This window comes from Etheostoma spectabile, chromosome 8 (genome assembly GCF_008692095.1).
Source record: "Etheostoma spectabile isolate EspeVRDwgs_2016 chromosome 8, UIUC_Espe_1.0, whole genome shotgun sequence".
Lineage (NCBI taxonomy): Eukaryota > Metazoa > Chordata > Actinopteri > Perciformes > Percidae > Etheostoma > Etheostoma spectabile.
Window position 1 is genome coordinate 24,191,184 of NC_045740.1, and position 21,301 is coordinate 24,212,484.

The 21,301-nt window shown below is 41.2% G+C and overlaps 1 protein-coding gene across 1 annotated transcript in view; it reads left to right on the top strand.

Annotated features, from left to right (window-relative positions):
- The window catches only part of necab2 (N-terminal EF-hand calcium binding protein 2), a 219,507-nt gene extending 199,039 nt beyond the window's left edge, over window positions 1-20,468 (top strand). The window contains exons 10-13 of the mRNA XM_032524155.1: window positions 8,728-8,840; window positions 13,574-13,651; window positions 14,764-14,855; window positions 17,218-20,468. Of these exons, the coding sequence (XP_032380046.1) occupies window positions 8,728-8,840; window positions 13,574-13,651; window positions 14,764-14,855; window positions 17,218-17,246 (312 nt within the window). The 3' untranslated portion in view covers window positions 17,247-20,468. The remainder of the gene's footprint in view (window positions 1-8,727; window positions 8,841-13,573; window positions 13,652-14,763; window positions 14,856-17,217) is intronic.
- The last annotated feature ends 833 nt before the right edge of the window (window positions 20,469-21,301 follow it).

The following is a 21,301-nucleotide window of genomic DNA, read 5'->3' on the forward strand; positions in this document are numbered from 1 at the left end:
TTAAATCCAGACAGCTAGCTAGACTGTCTGTCCAATCGGAGTTCTCTGTCGCACAACTAAAACTACTTTTGTACACAGGTTCCACCAAAACAAATTCCTTAAAGAGGCTATTTTGCAGCGGCACCGGGGCTCTGTCCGTCCATGACAAATGTGATTGCTTTAAAGAAATGCCAATAAACCCAATCATGCTGTGGAAGAGAGTCTGGCAAAGCGAGACTAGGCCTTGCGAGACCTGCAGAACTGTGATTCCCTTTTCCTAACCTTCTCATATTGTGTTGTAGTTCTGACCGCAAGTGACAAAAAAAGATGAATGCGGCTTTTGATACCTTGTTTCTCTACTGGTTATAGCAAAAAAAAAATCATATTTTGACTGTCAGATAAAATTACTTTGTATTTTTTACTCTTCCTCCCCTTTTTTAGAGGGGTGTGGGACAGGGGATGTTCAGGGGTAGATAGGAAGTTAACAGTAGATGCCACGTACCATAGAAGTAGTGTACATTATCTAATAGTTGCAAACCTGAAGATTAATTTGAGATGCAGCTCAGACCTGTGTGTCAAGTGATTCTAGCCATGGATCAGAAAAAAATGAATTTGTGAATACATTCAGAAGCGTTGTTTAGCCCCATTCCCAACAAGGTAGAATGTCAAAGCTTAATCTTACATCTCACATCGCATTATAAGAGTCCTTCTAAGTATAAGAGTTTTTCTGAGACAGTGTCAACACAATGAGCCATTTTGTCTGCTGACTTACGGTAAAAATAGTTCCACATGAGGTCCATTGACTTGCAATCATGCAAAATCTAAAATCATGCACAAATCTTGTTACATAGAGAAACAGAACAAGAAGGCAAAACAACATAGTTTGGCAAGGTGCTGCAGGACAAAGAGGATGATAACCACTGTTGTACTGTAAGTGTACTATTGCTGCTCATTGTAAGGTACTAGTACAGTGCCCATTGAAAAGGTGCCTGTTTGGTGCCTAAGGTATTGCTGCTTGTAGAATTCTCCAAAACCAAATTGTACCCCAAAATTACTTACAGTATATGCAACTCCCCTGTATAGCTTATAATTGACTTACAGTGTAGGCTACGTCTACATCAGAGGAAGACATTGTACTGCTGTATTTACCTGACAGAGATCGTGGCAGATTCAGAATTTAATCCAAAAATATCACTTAAAATGTGGAGTAATGAGAAATTAGCGTCATGGACTTATGGCTGTGCGCTACCCACCCGGCCTGTTATGAGAGCTAATCAGCACCTATCTGCATTAATCAACCACCAGAAACGCAGCCAGTAGTCTACAGAGATAATCTCACATTTAGCTCTGGGCTGTGTGTGTGTGTGTGTGTGTGTGTGTGTGTGTGTGTGTGTGTGTGTGTGTGTGTGTGTGTGTGTGTGTGTAAGAGAGAGAAAACATTGTAGTTTTGTCTTTTTTGTCAACAATATTGCATTATATCACCACAGTCTCGTCTCTCGTGCGACGTCCCTGTAAGCAATCCGCTGTCGCTCCGGGAAAACGAAGAAAAGTGTTGTTGTTAACATTTTATCCAGACATCTTTTAACGGAAAACAGTCAAAGTCAAAGCCTTTGAACCTCCACCCCACTGCTGTACAGAGCGTTTTCAACATTTAAAAAAAAATTGCTGCAGTCAACCTAGGGGAGAGACTGTTAAATACATAAAAGTATTCAGTGTCGACGTTTGTTCCCCCATCGAGTATTTTATTGTGGTTGTAGTAATCTATTGGCTGTAAGAGATATATTGGCGTTTTTTAATTGGCATATATACGTCTTAGGCGTAACATTACAGGTACCCTGGTAATGAACGTATGATTTGCTTTTCTAAATGGAGGTATTAACGTAATAAGTTATTAGTGGTGAAAGTTAGAGTCAAACTTACACAACAGTTGTGATGTTATGTATGCTATCTGCTCGTGCTCCAGGAAAGTAAAGAAAAGTTAGTTTGGTATATTCAGCAATCATGTAACAGTGGATGTAACATTGGAAGCAGGGAAAAGTGTACGTACACACACACACACACACACACACACACACACACACACACTCCCCCCGCTGCTGTAAAGCATTCTGCTTGTGGTGTCTTGTGAAGTGTAGGTGTCCTTCCCCCCAAAGACAGACACACATACATACAGTACATACAGTACATACAGTATATACACACACACACACACACACACACACACACTCACACAAAGGCGTCCCGCTTTATTTGATAGATTTCTTCTTCTCGTTCTTCTTCTTCACCTCCTCCCCCTAGTGCTGCAGTCAGCAGGTCGAGGCTCTGTTAAACATACTGTAGTTATACATCTGTTATTGCAGCCCAAGGAGAAATATGCTAATTTTCTGAAGTAATGAATTAGGGATTCCTTGAGCACAAAGCAAGAAGGAAGGAGTCAAGAGAGAGGAAGAGAGGGAGGAGGGGTGAGTATAGGAAAGAGACAGTGACGGTAAAGAAGGATGAAGAACGAGTTTGAGGGAAGAGATGTATAGGGGAGGAATTAAGGGAAAAATGTAAGGACAGTGGGAGATTGTAGGAGAAAAAGCTGCAGAGCCTTGTGTCAAAAACAAGAACTGGAGCAATGAAGAGAAGAGAAGTGTGTAGGGAAGGCCTAATAGGAAATACATAGAAAGGGGACGTGGGGAGAAGGGAGGTCGAGGTTGAGAGAAGGTGTGAAAAGAAGACCTAAATGTGGGATTTCCCAGTTCCCATGGTAACGCTTGAGTGATTTCCCCCCTTCTCTACAACACATACTCACACATCTTTCTGTTACTCCCATGTTCATACCCAGTGGGTTAACGTCACACACACGTTTAGCATAAAGTCTTAATAGATGGTGATGATCGCTGCATATTTTAGATAGTTCAAAGTCTCACCCTAGGATTTACATAAAGATGTGTGTGTGTGTGTGAGAGAGAGAGAGAGAGAGAGAGAGAGAGAGAGAGAGAGAACGCGAGAGAGAACGCGAGAGAGGAATACCTAATACAGTTACCTTTTTATACAGTAGTATATGACCCATATACACACACAGTTTAAAAAACATCAGGATAAACATTACTTCGTTTGAGACCTGATTTTGTTTTAAGAGTAAACTCTCACACAGACAAGGTAGCGTAACAACCTAACAAAATGAATCTCTCTGAGGCTAAATATGTCTTTTAGTTGGGTAAATATCAAAATGTAGAACACAATGAAATGGAAGTTTGAGCATCTTCAGTCTCTGTGGTGGGATGTTTTTCCAAGTATGGAATTAAAATATCATATCGTGAAAAAGTCAGTATGGGTAAACACTATGCTCATGACAATATTGTTTAATAGTTATTTTTGTGAAGTTGAAAGCTGATGTGACAATGTTGACGGGACTCAGCTCTTGGAGGTATTAGCAGAAGACAGAACTAAACAGGTGGAAGACTGCTGATGTAGCCCAGGAAAAGACAGAAATCCACAAATCTTTATGACATGGTGATAGTCAGTCTTTTGTCCAGTCTAACAGACTTGTAAAGTCAATAGTGCCCTATAAACACATACACACACACTGCAAGCGTTCATTTTCCGGCTCCATAGCTGCAAGAAGAAGCAACGTGATATATGTTCCTGCTGACAACACGCATTCACGCTCATACTGAACAGAAGCTGGTGGAGCACATCCATTATATCATATATATTGAAAGCTCAAGGCAGTTCTTCAACAATATAAAGTAATGAGCTGCATACCTCTGACAGGAGACTGGGTATATTTCAAAACTGGTGGGTCTTTGGGGTCCCCCCCCCCCATCCCAATGCAGACACAGTTGGTATCATCATGGTCCAGTATCATCAAGTTTGAATTCATTGCTGCATTTAAACACATAACCCACCACTGTAACTCTACATGTCTTGTATCTATTTAATCTATTGAGGAGCTTTCACAATGCATTTGTTCTGATGATAAAGATTGGAGTTGGCCTTAAAGCTTCAATGCGTCATAAAAGAGCAGGTCTAGACCATACTCTGCGGTGTTATTTACAGAAACCCAACAAAAGACAGCTGGTTAATAAAAAGTAATAATGAGGAGCACAGTGAATTTTTGCAAACTTTTGTGAACTGTCACAAACTCGTGAGGCTGCTAGCAGTTGTAATATGGTATAAAATTGCAGAACTAGCCACCTGCGAGGCTCACCTGGTAGAGCGCGCGTCCATGTTAAGGCGTTTACTCCTCGACGCAGCGGCCACGGGTTCGACTTCAGCCTGTGGCCCTTTGCTGCATGTCGTTTCTCCTCTCATCCACTTTTCCTCCTATAAAAAATCTTGAAATACCCCCAAAAAAGCATCTTAAAAAAAACTGATGAATAACTTTATTATTGTGAAATGTATCCAGTAACACTCGTCACGAGTTTATTAACCAGTGTGAAAATGTCCTCACCATGACATCTCTACTGGGCTGTAAGCAAAGGTCATGCGGCTTGTTACCTTGGTGGATGTACCTTTGATGTTGACCAGTGCAGACAGAGGTTAGCAGTGCGTGCAAACAGAGCCGGAGAGGGAGCACATCTTGATTTTTCACCGGTGCAAGGCCACAGTGTTGGAGGGAAGAACGTGTAATGTACTGATTTGATCAAGGGGGTAGTATGGTTAATGGAGTGGTAGTCATTAGATTAACAGAGGCTACTGGGCAATGTAGTGTTTCTAATTGAGTTAGTAGGAGGTCTGTGTGTATTGTGTGTGTTCATGTCTTAAGGTAGTCTCTGCGTTGGTTATAAGCCAGGTTCTATCACTATTATGTACAGTACATTCCCACGTAGACACTACGTCATGAATCACACACACACACACACACACACACACACACACACACACACACACACACACACACACACACACACACACACATACGTACAACATGGATCATCGTGGCCAAACAACCAGGTGTTTTTTTCTTGCAGCTTAACGTTGCAGTAATGATGTTGCCTTGTGACCCCAATTTAAATTAATGGCAGCAGATGAACAGTGATGTCAAGAGATAAACAGTCATTACATGCCGATAAAACAGACAATCAAAATGACAGAGACACATTTACGCACAAGTGGTTACAGATGGGTTGAATACTTGGAGCCTGCATGTGAACAAGCTGCAAATGTTGTAGCTAAGATCCGCTAAATATAGAGGGCTGTCTTGTTAGGGTGTTTTACAGCAAGCTATTTCCAGATCTGATCTGATAGGAGTAACAACGCAGTCACTGCCAGTATCTTAAATATTATTAGGTCATATTTTTCAGGGACAAGGAGTGGAAGATTGAAACAGAACCAGACAGTGGTGAAAACCAGCCAACAGTGGTTACCAACAGGGTGTCCAGAGACAGAGCAGCAGTGGTTTCCATACCAATAAATAGAAGTTAATCACATCTTTATTCTAGAGGAGACCCAGGATGAGGACAGTGAGAGAGAGAGAGAGAGAGAGAGAAGCACAGGGAGGAGGAGAAGACTGGAAGAAAGGGTACAAGAGTTGGAAAAGAACTAGTCTAGTTCCACTTCCTGGATTGCTCTTTTTCTGTACCTTTAGCTTTCATTGTGTTGTCATTTTAAACTCCGGATTCATGGGGACTATGGTTAACTGCTTCTCAGATCTCTGCAGCATAGCAGCTAGCTTGGCTACCTATCCAATCTGAGTTTTCTGGTGGATGACTACATTACAAGTCATTTAGCTGACGTTTTTATCCAAAGCGACTTACAGTTGCTATATATGTCAGAGGTTGCACGCCTCTGGAGGAGGCTAGGGGTTAATTATCTTGCTCAGGGACACATCGGTTGATGTGTCACAGTGGGAATCGAAACCCAGGTCTCCCACACCAAAGGCATGTGTCATATAAGGATAATCTCACCTAGAGGGGTAGAGGATATATTAGTTATGTACAGTGTGTGTATCTAAGTATAAGTAGGCATGTACATGTGATATTTGAGCATTTAAGTGTGGGTGGATGTGTATTGGGAACTCTCAGGGAGACACTGCTGGAGTTATTTAGGTCATAGTGGATTCATTTTTAATGTAGTGTGCTACAGTAACAATGGCACATAAGAACCTGAAGTTAGCAGCTAATCGTATCTGATCAAAGCCAATGCAGCAGCACTCCTCTAGTTCTTCCTGTTATAGATGGGATGTATACAAATAACTGCAAATGATCCTGCAGGTTCAAATGGTACAGCACAATGTTAATAATTTGCACACACAAACATGCATGCAGATACACAAACAACTGCAACTGTGGAGGGAGGTACTGTAAGAAAAACAAATGGAGACATTTTGCTGCTAAAAACCTGTTCCATCTCTGTCACAGAAACACACACACACACACACACACACACACACACACACACACACACTCACACATAAAGGTCACTGGATGTCATATTTACATCTGAGGCATCTTCGACTGCCGGGTCCCCAGGAGGCGTCCATCAAAACATTGTGAGATTATGAACATCTTGCTTTTAACTGCATGAGACGGGCATTGCCTCATGCCCTCCCATTGCAATTCAACATCAGAGAAATTGCTTGATAGCTGTAGGGGATGAATAACACTCAGTCACAGATGAATAACAGATATGCAGTGGTGTCACAAAGCCCCTGGTAACTGCAGGTGCTGTAATACAGCTGCTGTGATCCGTGGTTGTAGTCCTCGAGATCAGTCTTTATGAAGGCCTGCCTCGGAATCGATGCACTTGTCTCGGTCTCAGATAAAGAGGACACTGTCAGTGCATTGTCTGATTTATGTGATGACATCATTACTGTAATTGGATGTAAAACCTCCTGCTTCAAATTTTTCTATCCTAAAGTGAATACAGATGTAATAATCAGCAGAGAGAATTTGTTAACGTATTATAAAAAGAATCAGGTAAACCTCAAAACCACACACAAGTATTCTTATGACAATAAAATATCGTATTCATTACATAAGAAAGAGGTGTATGTAAACATAATTTCGGGGGGGGGGGCTTCTCCGTTGCTGCCCCCTCCCTCTGGAACTCTCTCTCCCAGACTTTCCACATCACTTCCAAACTGCTCTCAAAACCCATGTCTTTAAAGCGGCTCTTTACTTGGGACCAAAGTAGCTGTTTTCCATTTGTTTGTTTTGTTTTTTAACCTGTTTCTATGCTGTTTTGTTGCACTTTTTAATATTTATCTCTAGTTGTTGTACCTTTGAGTACTTTTTAAAGTGCTATATAAAATAAATGTATTAGTAGTATTATTAAGTGACTTTAGTAGCGATTTTAGTTCTATGAGAAAAGGTACAACGTTAGGAAATGTTAGAACATTTCTGCTTGTGAATATAAAATGTGGCATAGTTCATAGTTTTCACAGTTTTATTTAATTATAAAGGACAACGCACATTTATTAACATTTCTGTAAATGTGCCGGTGTTAGCCGGCAGGCTACTTTTCAACTGTAGTCCTTTGGCCAGATGTTTTGCGACCAGAGCAGCAGGAAACCTTGGATTAGGATGGCACCAAGATCTGGGTTGTAGCTGTCGCCGTGGTCCTGCTGCACTACACCCTGCTACGTCCTGCTACGTCCAGCTATGCCCTGATGTGCCACATTACATACTGTAACGCCCTGCAGCGCCCTCCTATGACATGAACCACTACTACCATTTTTAGTCACTGTTCCATTATGTTTATTGTGACTGTTATTGCCACTATTCATCGCAACCCCAACCGGCACCGTCAGACACCGCCTACCACGAGCCTGGGTCTGACCGAGGTTTCTTCCTAAAAAGGAGTTTTTCCTCGCCACTGTCGCACTATGCTTGCTCTTGGGGAATTACTAGAATTGTTGGGGCTTTATACTTTATAAATTATAGAGTGTGGTCAAGACCTACTCTATCTATTTAATTGAAACAGAAACAGAAAGACATTCGTACAGGATAAATGTACAGAGAGAAGTCAATAAGACAAAAGACAAAGACAGGTAGAGAAGAACTAACCCGTCTCAGTAAGCCATGCCGAGAGACAGGAAGCAGCAAGAAGACGTTTTGCTGCAACGGCCAAACGAGCACTGGAGTAGTGTTGTTACGAGGCAGAGAGCCAGCCGCTAAATTAATCAATTAACATAATGCTTCATCCACACAAAGCACACGGTGATCGCCACGCTTTATTCGGCTTGTTTTCTGGAAACAATGTGGTAAGGGGGTACAACGGAGTTAGCAAGCTAACATTAGCCAACAAGTTGTTCACCAGCTGGCTGGGTGTAACCTTAGAGGTCTGCTGACCTACTGCCGCTGGGTCTCACTGTTACTCCTTACTCCCATGGATGAAATTAAGAGACACTCCCTGCAACGCCGAGAACATCCCCCGAGCTGCAACAGGCGGATTTCCTCCCAGCAACGTTTCTTTAAAGTGACGGACTCAGCCTATAGAAAATGTGTGTTGTATTTGGATATACCGTGCAATTTGTTTAATATTAAAGCAAGTAAAATTACTAATGAATGTGATGATTTATTTAGTAGAAGAACATTGTTGTCCTCCTATCCAATATTTCCAAACAGATTGTTGTATGCTGTATTCAGATAAAATGAGAAATGTCCGCCAATGAAGACTAACAAAAAGTCAATTAAAATGTCAAGTAAAGCTTCATACAGAATGTTCTATGTGTTTGTATCTGTCTGCATGTAACAAACGCAAAAAAAAAAGATGTAATCCCCAAATTGACCTGCCCGTGTCTCTCCTCCTCTGCAGTCCTTGCTGCTGATTCGTCAGGAGATGGTGGTTTCACAGAAGAAGCTCGGCGACTTTTGCGAGGCTCTGAAGCAGTACCTGAAGAACGTCTCTACTCAGAGAGACTGCTTTCAGTAAGTCTCACCACTGCTCGGCTTCATATTTGCTCGATTTTCAGTGTCAGGACCTTACTATTTTCCTCACTTTATTATACGCTACCTCTATTATTCCCTCCTCTGGTCATGGATTTTCTCAGCATTCTTTGGTTTCCTGCACATAGACAATCATGCACACACACACACACACACACACTCACAAATACAAACTTTTCCACAGAAGAAAAAACTGCTGTAACTCCCAGATGATTTGGATCAGTGAGATTCTAATACCATGTGGGATACCCAATGCATATAGCAATGTACCTGTAATATAGTCTGATATTCACAAACTGTGCATATTTTAAATCTCCTGTGCCTCCCACTTGGAACCTCAGGGTGCAGTCTAATATCCAGAGAGATTTCTCCAAATCCAAGACTCACTCTGCTGTCTGTAAAGTCATACTCTGCATATGTCCTTGGCAAGACTTCAAGGTTCTGGCTCTACTGCATTTATTTTAGTTTTATTATAGTTACACCCACCAGTCTGTATTTTGGGATAAAGAGTCTGCAAGAGGGGCAGAGACAGAGGTATACGACAACTCCATGTAGAACCCAATACATAGTGCATTCACCTAATATTCATTATGTTTATTTTATTTATAATGTCAAATCATGATATAAGTTATCTCAAGACACTTTACAGTAGTTCAAGATAGTAGTTCTTGGTAGGCGGTGGGGGGGGGGGGGGGGGGGGGGGGGGGGGGGGGGGGGGGGGGGGGGTGATAGAGACAGACATGCAGTCACTCCAGGGTTCGGTTAAAATGGACCAAACAGTGTTGAAGTGTTGAAGAGAGCAGTGAGTCTGAACAAACACGGTCAAGTTGTGGGCAGTAGCTAAACCCAAAACAGTTAGCTAAAAGATGCTTAAACGCTCAATAGTGTTATTTGGGACTGCGGAGTCAGGTGATAATGATCTGTGGGCTCGTCACTACGAGCAATCACTTTCACAGACAAGTTGTCATGTGATCCGTTGTTGATGTTGATAAGATCAAACACTAAACTGGACTTTTTACTTCATTGTTTAACAGCATTGATTCCCAGTTGATGTATTTGGGGGGTTTCTATCACAGAAAAATACTCTTTAATGTCAATCTCAAAGCAAAGGTATCTAAATTAAGTTGAACACAAAATGGGATTCACTTCCCAGTGTTCACTTCCTAACTGTAGGTACAATGGTGCAGCCAATTTTTTTTTTAAGTTGCTTAATAAATTGAATGGAGATGATTTGTCTATAGCCTGAATACTGCATCTGCTACATAGTCAGTCTCCTGTGTAAAACTACTGTTCATCATGAAGACAAAGGAACAAACAAATCTGAGGCAACTTTATGGAACTAGGTACGTAGGAGGTGGGTGGACACAGATAAAACAGTGAATATCCCTCGAAGTCCAATAAGGTCAGTCATATAAATAATAAAAAGATCAATAAAAAGGTATGGAACAGTTGTAAATCTGCCAGGAGCAGGACATTTTCAAAAACTCGGGGCTAGATTTATCAAGCCGTTTGCGCCTGTCTCCAGGCGTTAATTAAAGACTGATTTAACCGATGCAAGCTATTTACAAACGGGGCGTACTTGGGTAAAATTGCAGATTGGCTGCCACACGAGCGAGAAGAGACATGTTGCGCTTTCAATATGCGTTCGAGGGAGGGTCATGGGAAAAGTGGGAGTTCCACACAAAAAAGTGGGAGTATACACGTAAAATGCGCATAATTATATATACTGTGGTATTTACAAAGACTGCCACTAAGACCACGGCTTTGTTCTGCGGGGTAAATTCTCCACCTCTTAAAAGCAGGTGTAAATCAGCTGGTTTCCTCGTATATGCCTCCTGGGGAAATGGCAGCAGTGATCCAAGCAAAACGAAGTTCGGCCAAGCTGAAAAGATTTTGAAAAGATCCCACTTTTTTAGTAGAGTGAACACAAAATCATGAAGCGTTACAGATTAAGCAGCCATGCAATATTACAGTTACTGGAAGAGTCACATTCCAGTCCAGCAGTTGTTAAAGTCCTTGCTACATTACAAATATTGGCTTCAGTATCATTTTAAGCAGTCACAGCATAAGCAGTGGGAATATCTCAGTCTGCACTCAGCCGTATCATAGGACCAGTAGTGGGCGGAGAAAGGCGCTGATTACCCGATGAACTGGATATTTGGTAAATACGACGTAAACTGAAGTATCACAGGTTGGCCATGGCAATTGACAATGTTAAAATTGCGGGAGAATACTTGTTGCAAAATACTTTTATTTTCTAGGCAAAGACAAACAACCAAATCTACACAGGAATGATTTTTTTTTTAAAATGGGCGAAAAAACTTACAGTATCCACATAAACTGAAAGCTGGAACTCTGTGCTGTAACTGGTGCCAAAGAGCCTTGGTGGTGTGTGAATACATGTAATGGCTTTCTGATTAGGAAAGACCCATTAGAGCAAGGATGAGAACGTGTTCACAGTATTTACATTTAGAGGCAAAAAAATTTAACAATACCAAAGCAGCAAAAGAATGAAGCCATCATTTTTTATGTTTGCACCAGGTGCCAGCCATGTGTGACGTCACCCATTGGTTTTTGGAGATCTGCTATGAGTCGTCGAGTTTATCAGATGGGACAATTTTAGATGAGAGGAAGGAGTGAGGGAGGAGTGGCTTACACTCTGCATTACACTTTCACTGGCAATCACATCATAGCCACGCCCTAAAACAACCCCCTCGTTTATTGACGATTTTAAAATCAACGAGACCATAATTTAAAAATGAACATCATTCTGTGTTGCAGGAGACTTAAAACTAGTGATTGAGCCAATAAACTCATTATGAAAACGTTTACTGAATAAATCAAGTGAGAAGTGAATCACTTTTTCACAGAAACCGACCTCCTTTTGGAACTGCATGTGTCGCCCCCTGTTGGAATTCAGATAGAATGCAGGTTTAAGGCACTTTGCCGTTTGTATGCCGATAATATTTATAGTCTACGGTTTGCATCCACCTCATTCCAATATACTGTAGTTATCCACATTTTGTGACCTCCCAAAAGAATTGTGCCAGTATATCTTGTAATACAAGGGTGAAAATAATCCTAAAATCATCTGGATGGAAGATGTTGGAAAGTAGAACAGGGCAAAGACTTTAGGGTAGGAGTTATCGTTTTGCTAATGAAATGCTTGTAGAGCCTCAGGCTCGCACTATTATGAGGAAGTTGGTCCCATAAAATTAAAGGTTAAAAAAAAAAATTAGCAGTGTGATTGTGATTTGTGATTTAATTTTTAATTTTACCAAACAAATGGAGCTACGCCATCTTCCGTGTCCTGCACCTAACCAGAAGGGAAGTAACGTCTGATTTTAACCCGAACCACAGTCTTTTCTTAACGGAACTCATGTAAACATAACCAAACTGCAACCATTTTACTTCTACTTATTTTTTATTTTTGTGTTTAAAACCATGACGGTGGCACGTGGGTAGCTCACCAGGTAGAGTCCATATATAGAGGTTTACTCCTCGACGCAGCGGCCGCGGGTTTGACCTCGACCTGCGTCCTTTTGCTGCATGCGAATGAATGAATCAAGACATTTATTACATTATTACTATTATTTTTTTTTTAAATGTATAACTTCCCTTCCTGACCCTTAATACTGTGGAACACTGCCATGTAACTTTTTAAAATTTGATGTTTTGAATGTACAGTCCAGATACAGATATATATCGACATGCATACATACACACACATTTACATACATACATACTGTACATAGACACAGTACATACACACATAGATACATAATGTACATACCTACATACATACCTACACACATACATACATACTCTTCAGTTTTCACACAAATATATTTACATACACTCACATGTCATTCCCCCTCTCTGTCCTCTTTTATGTCTTCAGCTGTCATATAAAAAATAAAGACCTAAAAATTATCTTAAAAAAACAACAACCCTGCAACCGTGTGGTTTAGATGTAAGCTGGGTGTTGATTAATGACACGCAATGTAACGGACGTTCATTAACATAAAAAAGTTACGCACTAAAGCTTTACTTTTTGTCAAATGGACATTTCTAGCATAGATAAGAAACTTTATTAATGTGTCAAGATTGTTCCAACATGACAGTGGTTCCAGTTTACCCTCGCAGCACTTAAATGCAGCAGCTGCTGTGGAAAGTGACTAGTGACGCTGTTGAGTTAACATGGACAAAGTCCCTGTGGATTATCTCCAGCACCTTGTTGAACCCATACTTTTACAGCAAAATGAACCTTTTAAAATGTCTTATAAAATTGGCCAATAACGTCCAACGTCCAACTGACCGGGTCACACATTGTTCCATGGGATTATTGCAAGCTTCATTTTTATAGATAGGATGCAATCTTCAATAAGTCATTGTGGTGTTTATGTGCTGTGGCATCAATATTGTACAGGATGAGGATACAATTCATCTTTTTTCTTAAAATCCAAACCATTATTGTGTTTCTTTTTTTTACTAAATAATATGTTTTTAATGTTCACCTGCCATGACATATGTTTCCTCCCCTCTCTGTTACTACCTCATATCATCTCCATCTTTCTTCTCTTTCACTCCTTGTAAATTCTTTCTCTTCTGCTACGTCTTATCTATCTTTCACCCTCACATCAATCTACTGTATTTCTGCATCTTTCTCTCCTCTATTATCCCCTCATTGCCATCCTCCTCTGTCTGTGCCCCAGTGTGACTGCGGTGCGTCTGCCAGACGGTTTATCCTTTGTCGTCTACGAGTTCTGGGATGGAGAGGAGGAGTGGAAGAGGTGAGTTTTCAGTCACATGTGGCTTTACGTACTTAAAAATAATAATATTTCAATCTTAAGCCTAAGCCTTAACCCCTGGCCCTGTCACTTGTGTCAGTATTAAAACTTTTTTTGTGTGTTTTTGTGACTTGTGTGAAAAAGCCTTAATGCGGTTAAAGTTGCAGTCGCAGTCTCTTGGAAAAAGTAACACAACAAATGTTGAGGATGACTTCTTTTCACTCCTGCCACCTAAAAAAGGCAACAATTGCCTGATGTTACTATTTAAAGTTACATAGGTAGGGTTAAGAATTGGATGTAAACAGCATTACGGATCTTGAAACTTAATTTTAATAGAGTTCACTGTATGAATGGCGATATTTCCAGTAATAAAACTTTTGCTCCATTGGTCCAGTCAGAGAGACTGAGGGGAAATGACACAAAGTTGAAGTTTTTTTAAAACCTTGAAAGATTCAGGGCTTTTGAGAAAACATTTGGTGCCCCAGCAGCCGCCCCCATGCTCCGCCCCTGTGCTCTAAATACTAAAGATGAGCCAAATCAATAGCAGAAGAAAACATCTGTGAATGTCAAGAAAGGCCCATTGCATTGCAACTGGTCCACCTTAAGTAATTACTGAATGTGGACATTCATTTTGTTTCTGAAAAAGCCCCTGAGTCAGCACCCTGGCTCCTCCTGAAAGTTTTTTAGAGCTGAGCATGCCGTTTCTTCCTGCCTTTCTTTTCATCGATAGGTGATTGCCAAATAAAAATAATCTTCCATTACCGCCGTGAGCCTGTTGGAAGAATTCCTCCGTCCACTTTTAATTAACATTCTTCAGCCACTCACTCAGTCCAGAGTTGCTGAAGCACTTAAGTTGCGTCAGATCATTATGATTTAGTGATGGCGCTGGTTGCTGGGCGTGGGGGGAGGTTGCTGATGTAGCTGCTTGCTGATCTGAGTTTCTGCTCCACCGCTCACAGCATCCCAATGCCATTAATATTTCAACTCTTGCAGTAAAGGCTAAGGGCCGTGCTAAGCGGTTGGAGGCCATGTGTGCACACGGGAATTTGTGAGCGGCTGTGCAGTGTGCATGCATGTGCTTGTGGCTGCTCTCTCACCCTCCCTTCTGTTTCCAGGCACCTCCAGTCGGCCCCCAACAAAGCCTTTCAGCACGTGAAGGTGGACACACTGTGCCAGCCAGAGGCCGTGTCCTCTGTAGCCGTGCCAGGTCAGTGGGGAAATACCCCAGGGTAAAACAATGGAATGATTACTTTTATCGTCAATAAAGGAGCAGGCCAAGGTTTTTACCATTGAGATCAGTTTACTTGTCATGAGGAATATGTGAGAAAAAGTTGTAAAATCTGAGTCTTTCTGAGATTTTAAAAAAAACCATTAAGGGCATTATGCATTATGTAATCCAATGCAAATGTATTTATTAAACACATTTTAAAAAATACCAAAGCGCAATTTATGGTCCTGCTTTAAATCTACGGCGTAGGTATGTGCGTAGGTACAATTCAATTCAATTCAATTTTAATTATAGTATCAAATCATAACAGTTATCTCTAGAGTAGGTCTAGACCACACTATATAATTTATAAAGTCTCAACAATTCTAGTAATTCCCCCAAGAGCAAGCATGGTGCGACAGTGCAACCATGCGCAGTGTAGAGGAAAAACTCCCTTTTAGGAAGAAACCTCGGTCAGACCCAGGCTCTAGGTAGGCGGTGTCTGATGATGCCGGTTGGGGGTGTGATGCACAGTGGCAATAACAGTCACAATAAAGATAATGGAACAGCAACTAAAACGTAACGGTACACGTAGATAAGGACCCTACACCCCACCCTACGCTCTACCCTACGCCATAGCATACAAGCAACCCTACTCCGCACCCTACGCTTTTATCTCACGCTGTAGTCTACGCCGTAGCCTACGCCCTACCCTACAAGTTACCGTATGCCGTAGCCCACTGAACACAGTAAAAACACTAATGCCAAAGTGCTGTACAATCAAAGTCAATAAAACGAACACAAATACCAGTTTAAAAGAAAAAATACTAAATAATATAGAAAGGCAAATATCACACTAAAAAAAAGAAAGACAGGATGGGATTTAAAAAAAGGTAGTGTAGGAGCCAACTCGGGGTTCAGTGTCTTGCCCAAGGACACTTCGACAATGACTGCAGGGGCAGGGATCGAACCACCAACCTTCCAATTGGCAGGCAACCGCTCTACCACTGAGCCACAGCCGCCCCTATGGGGTTTGAGATTTCCTGTAAAACACACTGATGAAGGGCTTCCTTAATTGGAGTGCTGTTCAAATTATCTTTATATAATGTCATCTACATTAAGAATCCAGCACGCCTTCTAAGTTTTAAAGTGTGTCTTGTTTTGTCTGTGGGACATATCAGAATTGCATAGCATTCAGGTGTGAATAATAATATACAGGCAGAATCCAGCATGTCATCATTTTATTCAAGTAGGGCATTCTTAATTTGCAGATTGCTTTTAGATAAATTGATTAATTGTTTAATTTGTAAAATGTCAGAAAATAGGGTTATTTTTGGGGCATTTTGGGCCTTTATTCGACAGGACAGCTGAAGAAATGAAAGCGGGGAGAGAGGGGGAATGACATGCAGCAAGGGGCCACAGGACGGAGTCGAGGAGTAAAGCGCCCTACCAGCTGAGCTCACCGGGCACCCGGAAAATAGTGATCTCAGATCCAGAGATGGCATCCTAAAATAGCTTGTTCATTCAACAGTCCAAACCCAAAGATGTTCAATATAATAAATATATAAAACAGATGGAATCCTCACATATTAGAAGCTGAAAACAGTGCATGTTTTTCTTGATAAATGACTTAGATTGTTAACCAATTATCAAAATCGTAGGTGATAAATCATTAAATATTTCAGCACTGAATAGAAAACAATGAAACAAAATAGAAGTTTTTCATCTTGTGAAGAGCTCATTGCATGGGTAGAATCTAGTCTCAAAAAATGAATAGAATATAATAGTAAATAATAGTTATGAATAGAAAATCAGGAAATGTTGTGAAATACACAATTACAGAGCCGAGCTGAATGATAATACAGTCTCCTCATAATCCTGAGAAAGTGATTAGTGTTTAGTCAGTAAGGCGGGCCGTGTATTACTAGCAGCTCAGAGGCATTCTGAACAATTAAAGTAACCTGGCACCATTTCAAACGGCCGACACTGGCATGCATCCATGCTCCGAGGCACAGACTGTCACTGACCTGACTCGGTGATGCCTGGCAGACTGCCATTTGTAGTTTTTTTCTTGTCTAACTTGTGTTTTTTATCCATCTCTCCTCTCCCCGCTCACTCTCTGACTTCTTTCTTCCTCTGCCTTGCCAAATTTCTCCTCATCTCCATTCAATCTGTTTTCCTCTCATTCCCTCACACGTCTTTCTGTCTATACTCCCCTCTGGGCCTCATTTTCTTTTCAAACCTTTGTCTTTCTCTCTAACCTCTTACTTGCCTGTCGTCTTTTTCTCTCCCTCTCTCTCTCTCTCTCTCTCCTCTCTCCCTCATCTCTCTCCTCTCTCTCTCTCTCTCTCTCTGTTTGCAGCCGCCTGGTGCAGTGTGAACAGGGACTAAGCAGAAGATATACAACTACACCGCCACAACTCCTGGACACTCCCCACCTCCTCTTGAACCCCCCCCCCCCCCCCCCCCCCCCCCCGCCTCCAACCCTAACCCCCCACCCCCTTCCGCCCTTCCCCCCGCTCTCACACCCCCAAACTCCTCCTCTTTCAACCCTCACATTCCTCAACTCTTTTTGTAAGTACATGTTTACACAGTGCAAATGAATGGTGTCAACTGCAGTGAAAATTGAACAAACAGTGCATTTTACAATGTGAGATTACTAATGCGTTTGCATCTCACCATCAAGGTATTGGATTATGTCATGTTCATGTTTCAAGTAGCTTTGAGCCACCGTGAAGTGGAGTTTGTCATGTAGCAAGGACCCTGGCCTTGAGTTTTTCATGTAGCAGTTACTGTTTTGGGGTAGTATTTGGGAATATGGCACTTTTTCCCACTCATGTTAGGGTCGACCACAGCTAGCTCATCTAGTTAGCTGTTATTTCCTTCCACATTTGATCCCACAGACACATGTTTTCAAAAGTAAATTTTTATTTGGTCTTGTAGCTGATCAAATGTTTTGGACATTATTCTCACATCAGCCATTCTGAATCAACATGTTGCGTAAATGAGGACTATCTACAGACCAAGTTGCTAGAACCACAAGGGCCTTGCAAGCAGTGAGTGGGTTTTTAGAATGAATAATTACAAAATGTAGAGTTTAAGATTTCCTGCACTCAACAAGAACTAGCAAAAAACAGTCAAATTTACTGGCTCAATAACTATGTATTCATACAATAGGCTTATACAATATCCATTTGTAGGCCTACCACATAATGTCAATTTGAGATTCTCCCAAATGGACCTGAAGGCAGCACAATTCTAATTCCAAATGCCAATTAGCAGGAATTTATGACGACCCGTTTTGCAAAACCCTCCTTTTAAGGTAGAAAAGACTCTACTTGAATAATACAAGGAAGGAAGATATAACATATCGGACATCTTCATAACAAATTAAAGACATTTTCCATCTCAAAGTGAATCCGTATTGACGTGTGGACTAGTTGACTGAGGTATTTTCCTACAAATAGTGCTACTCTCCTACATTAACGAGGGGACAAAAGCCTTCCCTCAACACCTCACCATAGTTATGGTGCGTTCAATTTGAACTCGGAAGTCGGAATTTACAAGTTCCCAGTGGGAAATGTCAAATGGAACGCCAATTTGAAAAAGTGGTTATTAAGACTTGTTGCATTGGAACGCGGTCAACTGTGTTGTGTGACGTCATTCCCCGGCTCCGACTTCCAAGGTAAATGGAACACAGCATTATAGTCCTGTGCACACGCATTACATCAAAGAACTAGGGTTACGGTCGTAACTTTAGGTTTCAACTGCCTACTTGCATCTTTCAGACATTTCAGATCTATGTGTCTTGTTGCTTGAGCTTGTTGAGTTTTCTCACCCCGAGTATATTCATGGACAATGGCTGCTGTGGGAGTATTAAGGATGATGGTAGGAGCTTAGTTAGCGTGTGTAAACAGCACGGCTTTGTACTGAACAACAGAACCAAAATCTGTTTGAAGCCAGACATCATGATTGTCAGTACATCAGATGGTGACATTAACCGGCACCACAGCCCAGCCAATAGGAGAGGGCCAGTTATGGACCCTAAACAATAAAAACATTTCAGTCTTCACAAATATTTGGGTATGCAGATGTTAGATGATTTTTGATTGACACACACAAAGAGAAACATTGACAACATTGTTTACTTCATGTAGCTTTTATTTCATAAATCACTTTGGGGTTGACTCTCAAACACTGACATCAGGGTCATTTAAAAGGTGAGAAGAACAGATGGTTTAGCTGTCAAGGGATCATTTGTGACTTAGACAAGTGTCTGCTGCTACCTTAGACAGAAGAGACTAAGTAAAGAGATGAAGGCAGCACCTCACCGTTCTCCATGCAGCTAAAGTTTGTTTATTTCTGCATTATGTTGGTGTATTCCTTGTCTGAATTGGCGGTGGGTAGCTTATATTAGCTGTGTAAGTCCAGTAGAGATTGTACATATGAAAATGTTGTTCTATTATTATTATATTTGTATTTATTGACATGTTTTAGTGCTTTGGTGCAAATCTTTTCCTGAGTGGAAGCAGCAGTAGCTTTCTAGGTGCTGGGGCTTCTTGTAACAGTTTGTTTGAATCAGAGTACCCACCATCAGAAACTTCAGACAGATAAACCCATCTGAATGACTTTGAATATGAAGCCTTAAACATCACCACATGCTAGAGTAGCTTTTAAGGGTTTTCAAAAGATGACTTTCTTTTTTGATGTGTAAACTCCCAGGAAGCAGGGAAAAGCCCAATAGCAGTCTTTCAGTTCAGCGGCATCAGATTACACAACACCTCTTTTGTTTTTAATTGGCATATTATTGATACAAAGACAATTTCTCCATAGCATTAGATTTCTGTGCATCAAACCTTTTCAGTATATCGATGGAAAAAAAGTACAATGGCTTTGAAATAGGACTTCACATTACTTAGTATAATGTAGCTGATAGATCACTAATAAAAAAATATCTCTCCCATACAATGATCATGTATATTACTGCTACCAACCCCAACTATAGTAGACCATGGTCTCAATACCTTTGACTTAGCTGGAGGACATTATAGAAAAATGTGGACCATCAGAGTCAAATGCTGGATGGGTCTGATCAGCTGAGTTTTGTCTTTCAAACATAAAGAAAAAGACATTCTCATGTGACCAATGACAATTGTTTTTTGTGACCAATGGCCTGTCTCGCAATGTTAATGTTCCAATTGAGGGAGCATTTGCATGAATTTTCCCAGTCAGGGACTTATTTTTCTGATTATTTCAACACCACGTGAATGCAGCACAATTGCCCTATCTCGCAATGTGATTGAAAGTGAGAAATAATTTGTGTATCTGCATCGTGATTTGGATACGCTCCAAAATTGAATGGATTTTTTCTTGGCGCATGCAACCCCCAGACAGACAGACAGACAGACAGACAGACAGACAGACAGACAAGCAGACAGACAGACAGACAGACAGACAGACAGACAGACGGACAGGCAGACAGGCAGACATAGCGACGTCGCTTTTTGATCCTTCGATGTCGGCTCTTCCTATCATTGTGAAGCAGAATTCACCAAGCGTTGGATTGTTCACCCACTAATAGGGAACGTGAGCTGGGTTTAGACCGTCGTGAGACAGGCAGACAGGCAGACAGGCAGGTAGGCAGGTAGGCAGGCAGGCACAAGCAAACAGGCAGACAGGCAGACAGGCAGAGGCAGGCACGCGGATTGACAGAGCCAAAAACACAACTTGTTTGACAGTAAAGTGGCTCGCCTTAGAAATGAAGATCAGGGTCAATCTTTGACTCCTGTGCATACAATTGACATTGGCCTCAGTTTCTTTCCACAATCCTAATATATATACAAGATAGTAGATAGAGACCTCTGCACTACTAAGTATTCATAAAGGTGATCATGTGATGCTAAATTGGCTAAATCTTTCCTTCTTTCCTACTCTAAAAAACTATAATTAGAGGTAACCAAACTAAATTAATGGAGGATAAGGCTTGTCTAATTTTTGCCACATTTTCCGAGTTTGGCCATACACATGTTCTTGACCCACCTCTGCATCTGTTCTGATCGTTCTTAATCTTTAGCTCAAATCTCACCTGATACCATCCATTCACTCCGGGGTGACCTGTGGTCTAATTCAGCTTAAAAGACCCAGACCCAGAACCAGTCCCAACCCGAGACGCCTCACCTAACCTCACCCCCACCAACACCACTGTAAGCCCACCACTGTAATACAATCAGACTCAGAAAGCACAATGTAAAAAATTAGTGAATATTGTGACTTAAATATACAGTATATTAGAGATGATTATGTATGATGAGAGTAGTTAAAGATATATAGTACTACTGCTTACCTGGATAAAGATGTGTTGATGATCCACTCCTTTATATCTCTATACTTTCAAAGGTGCCATCTTGCCATCCACCTCACAGTTGAGTCTATTTTCTCTATTACCA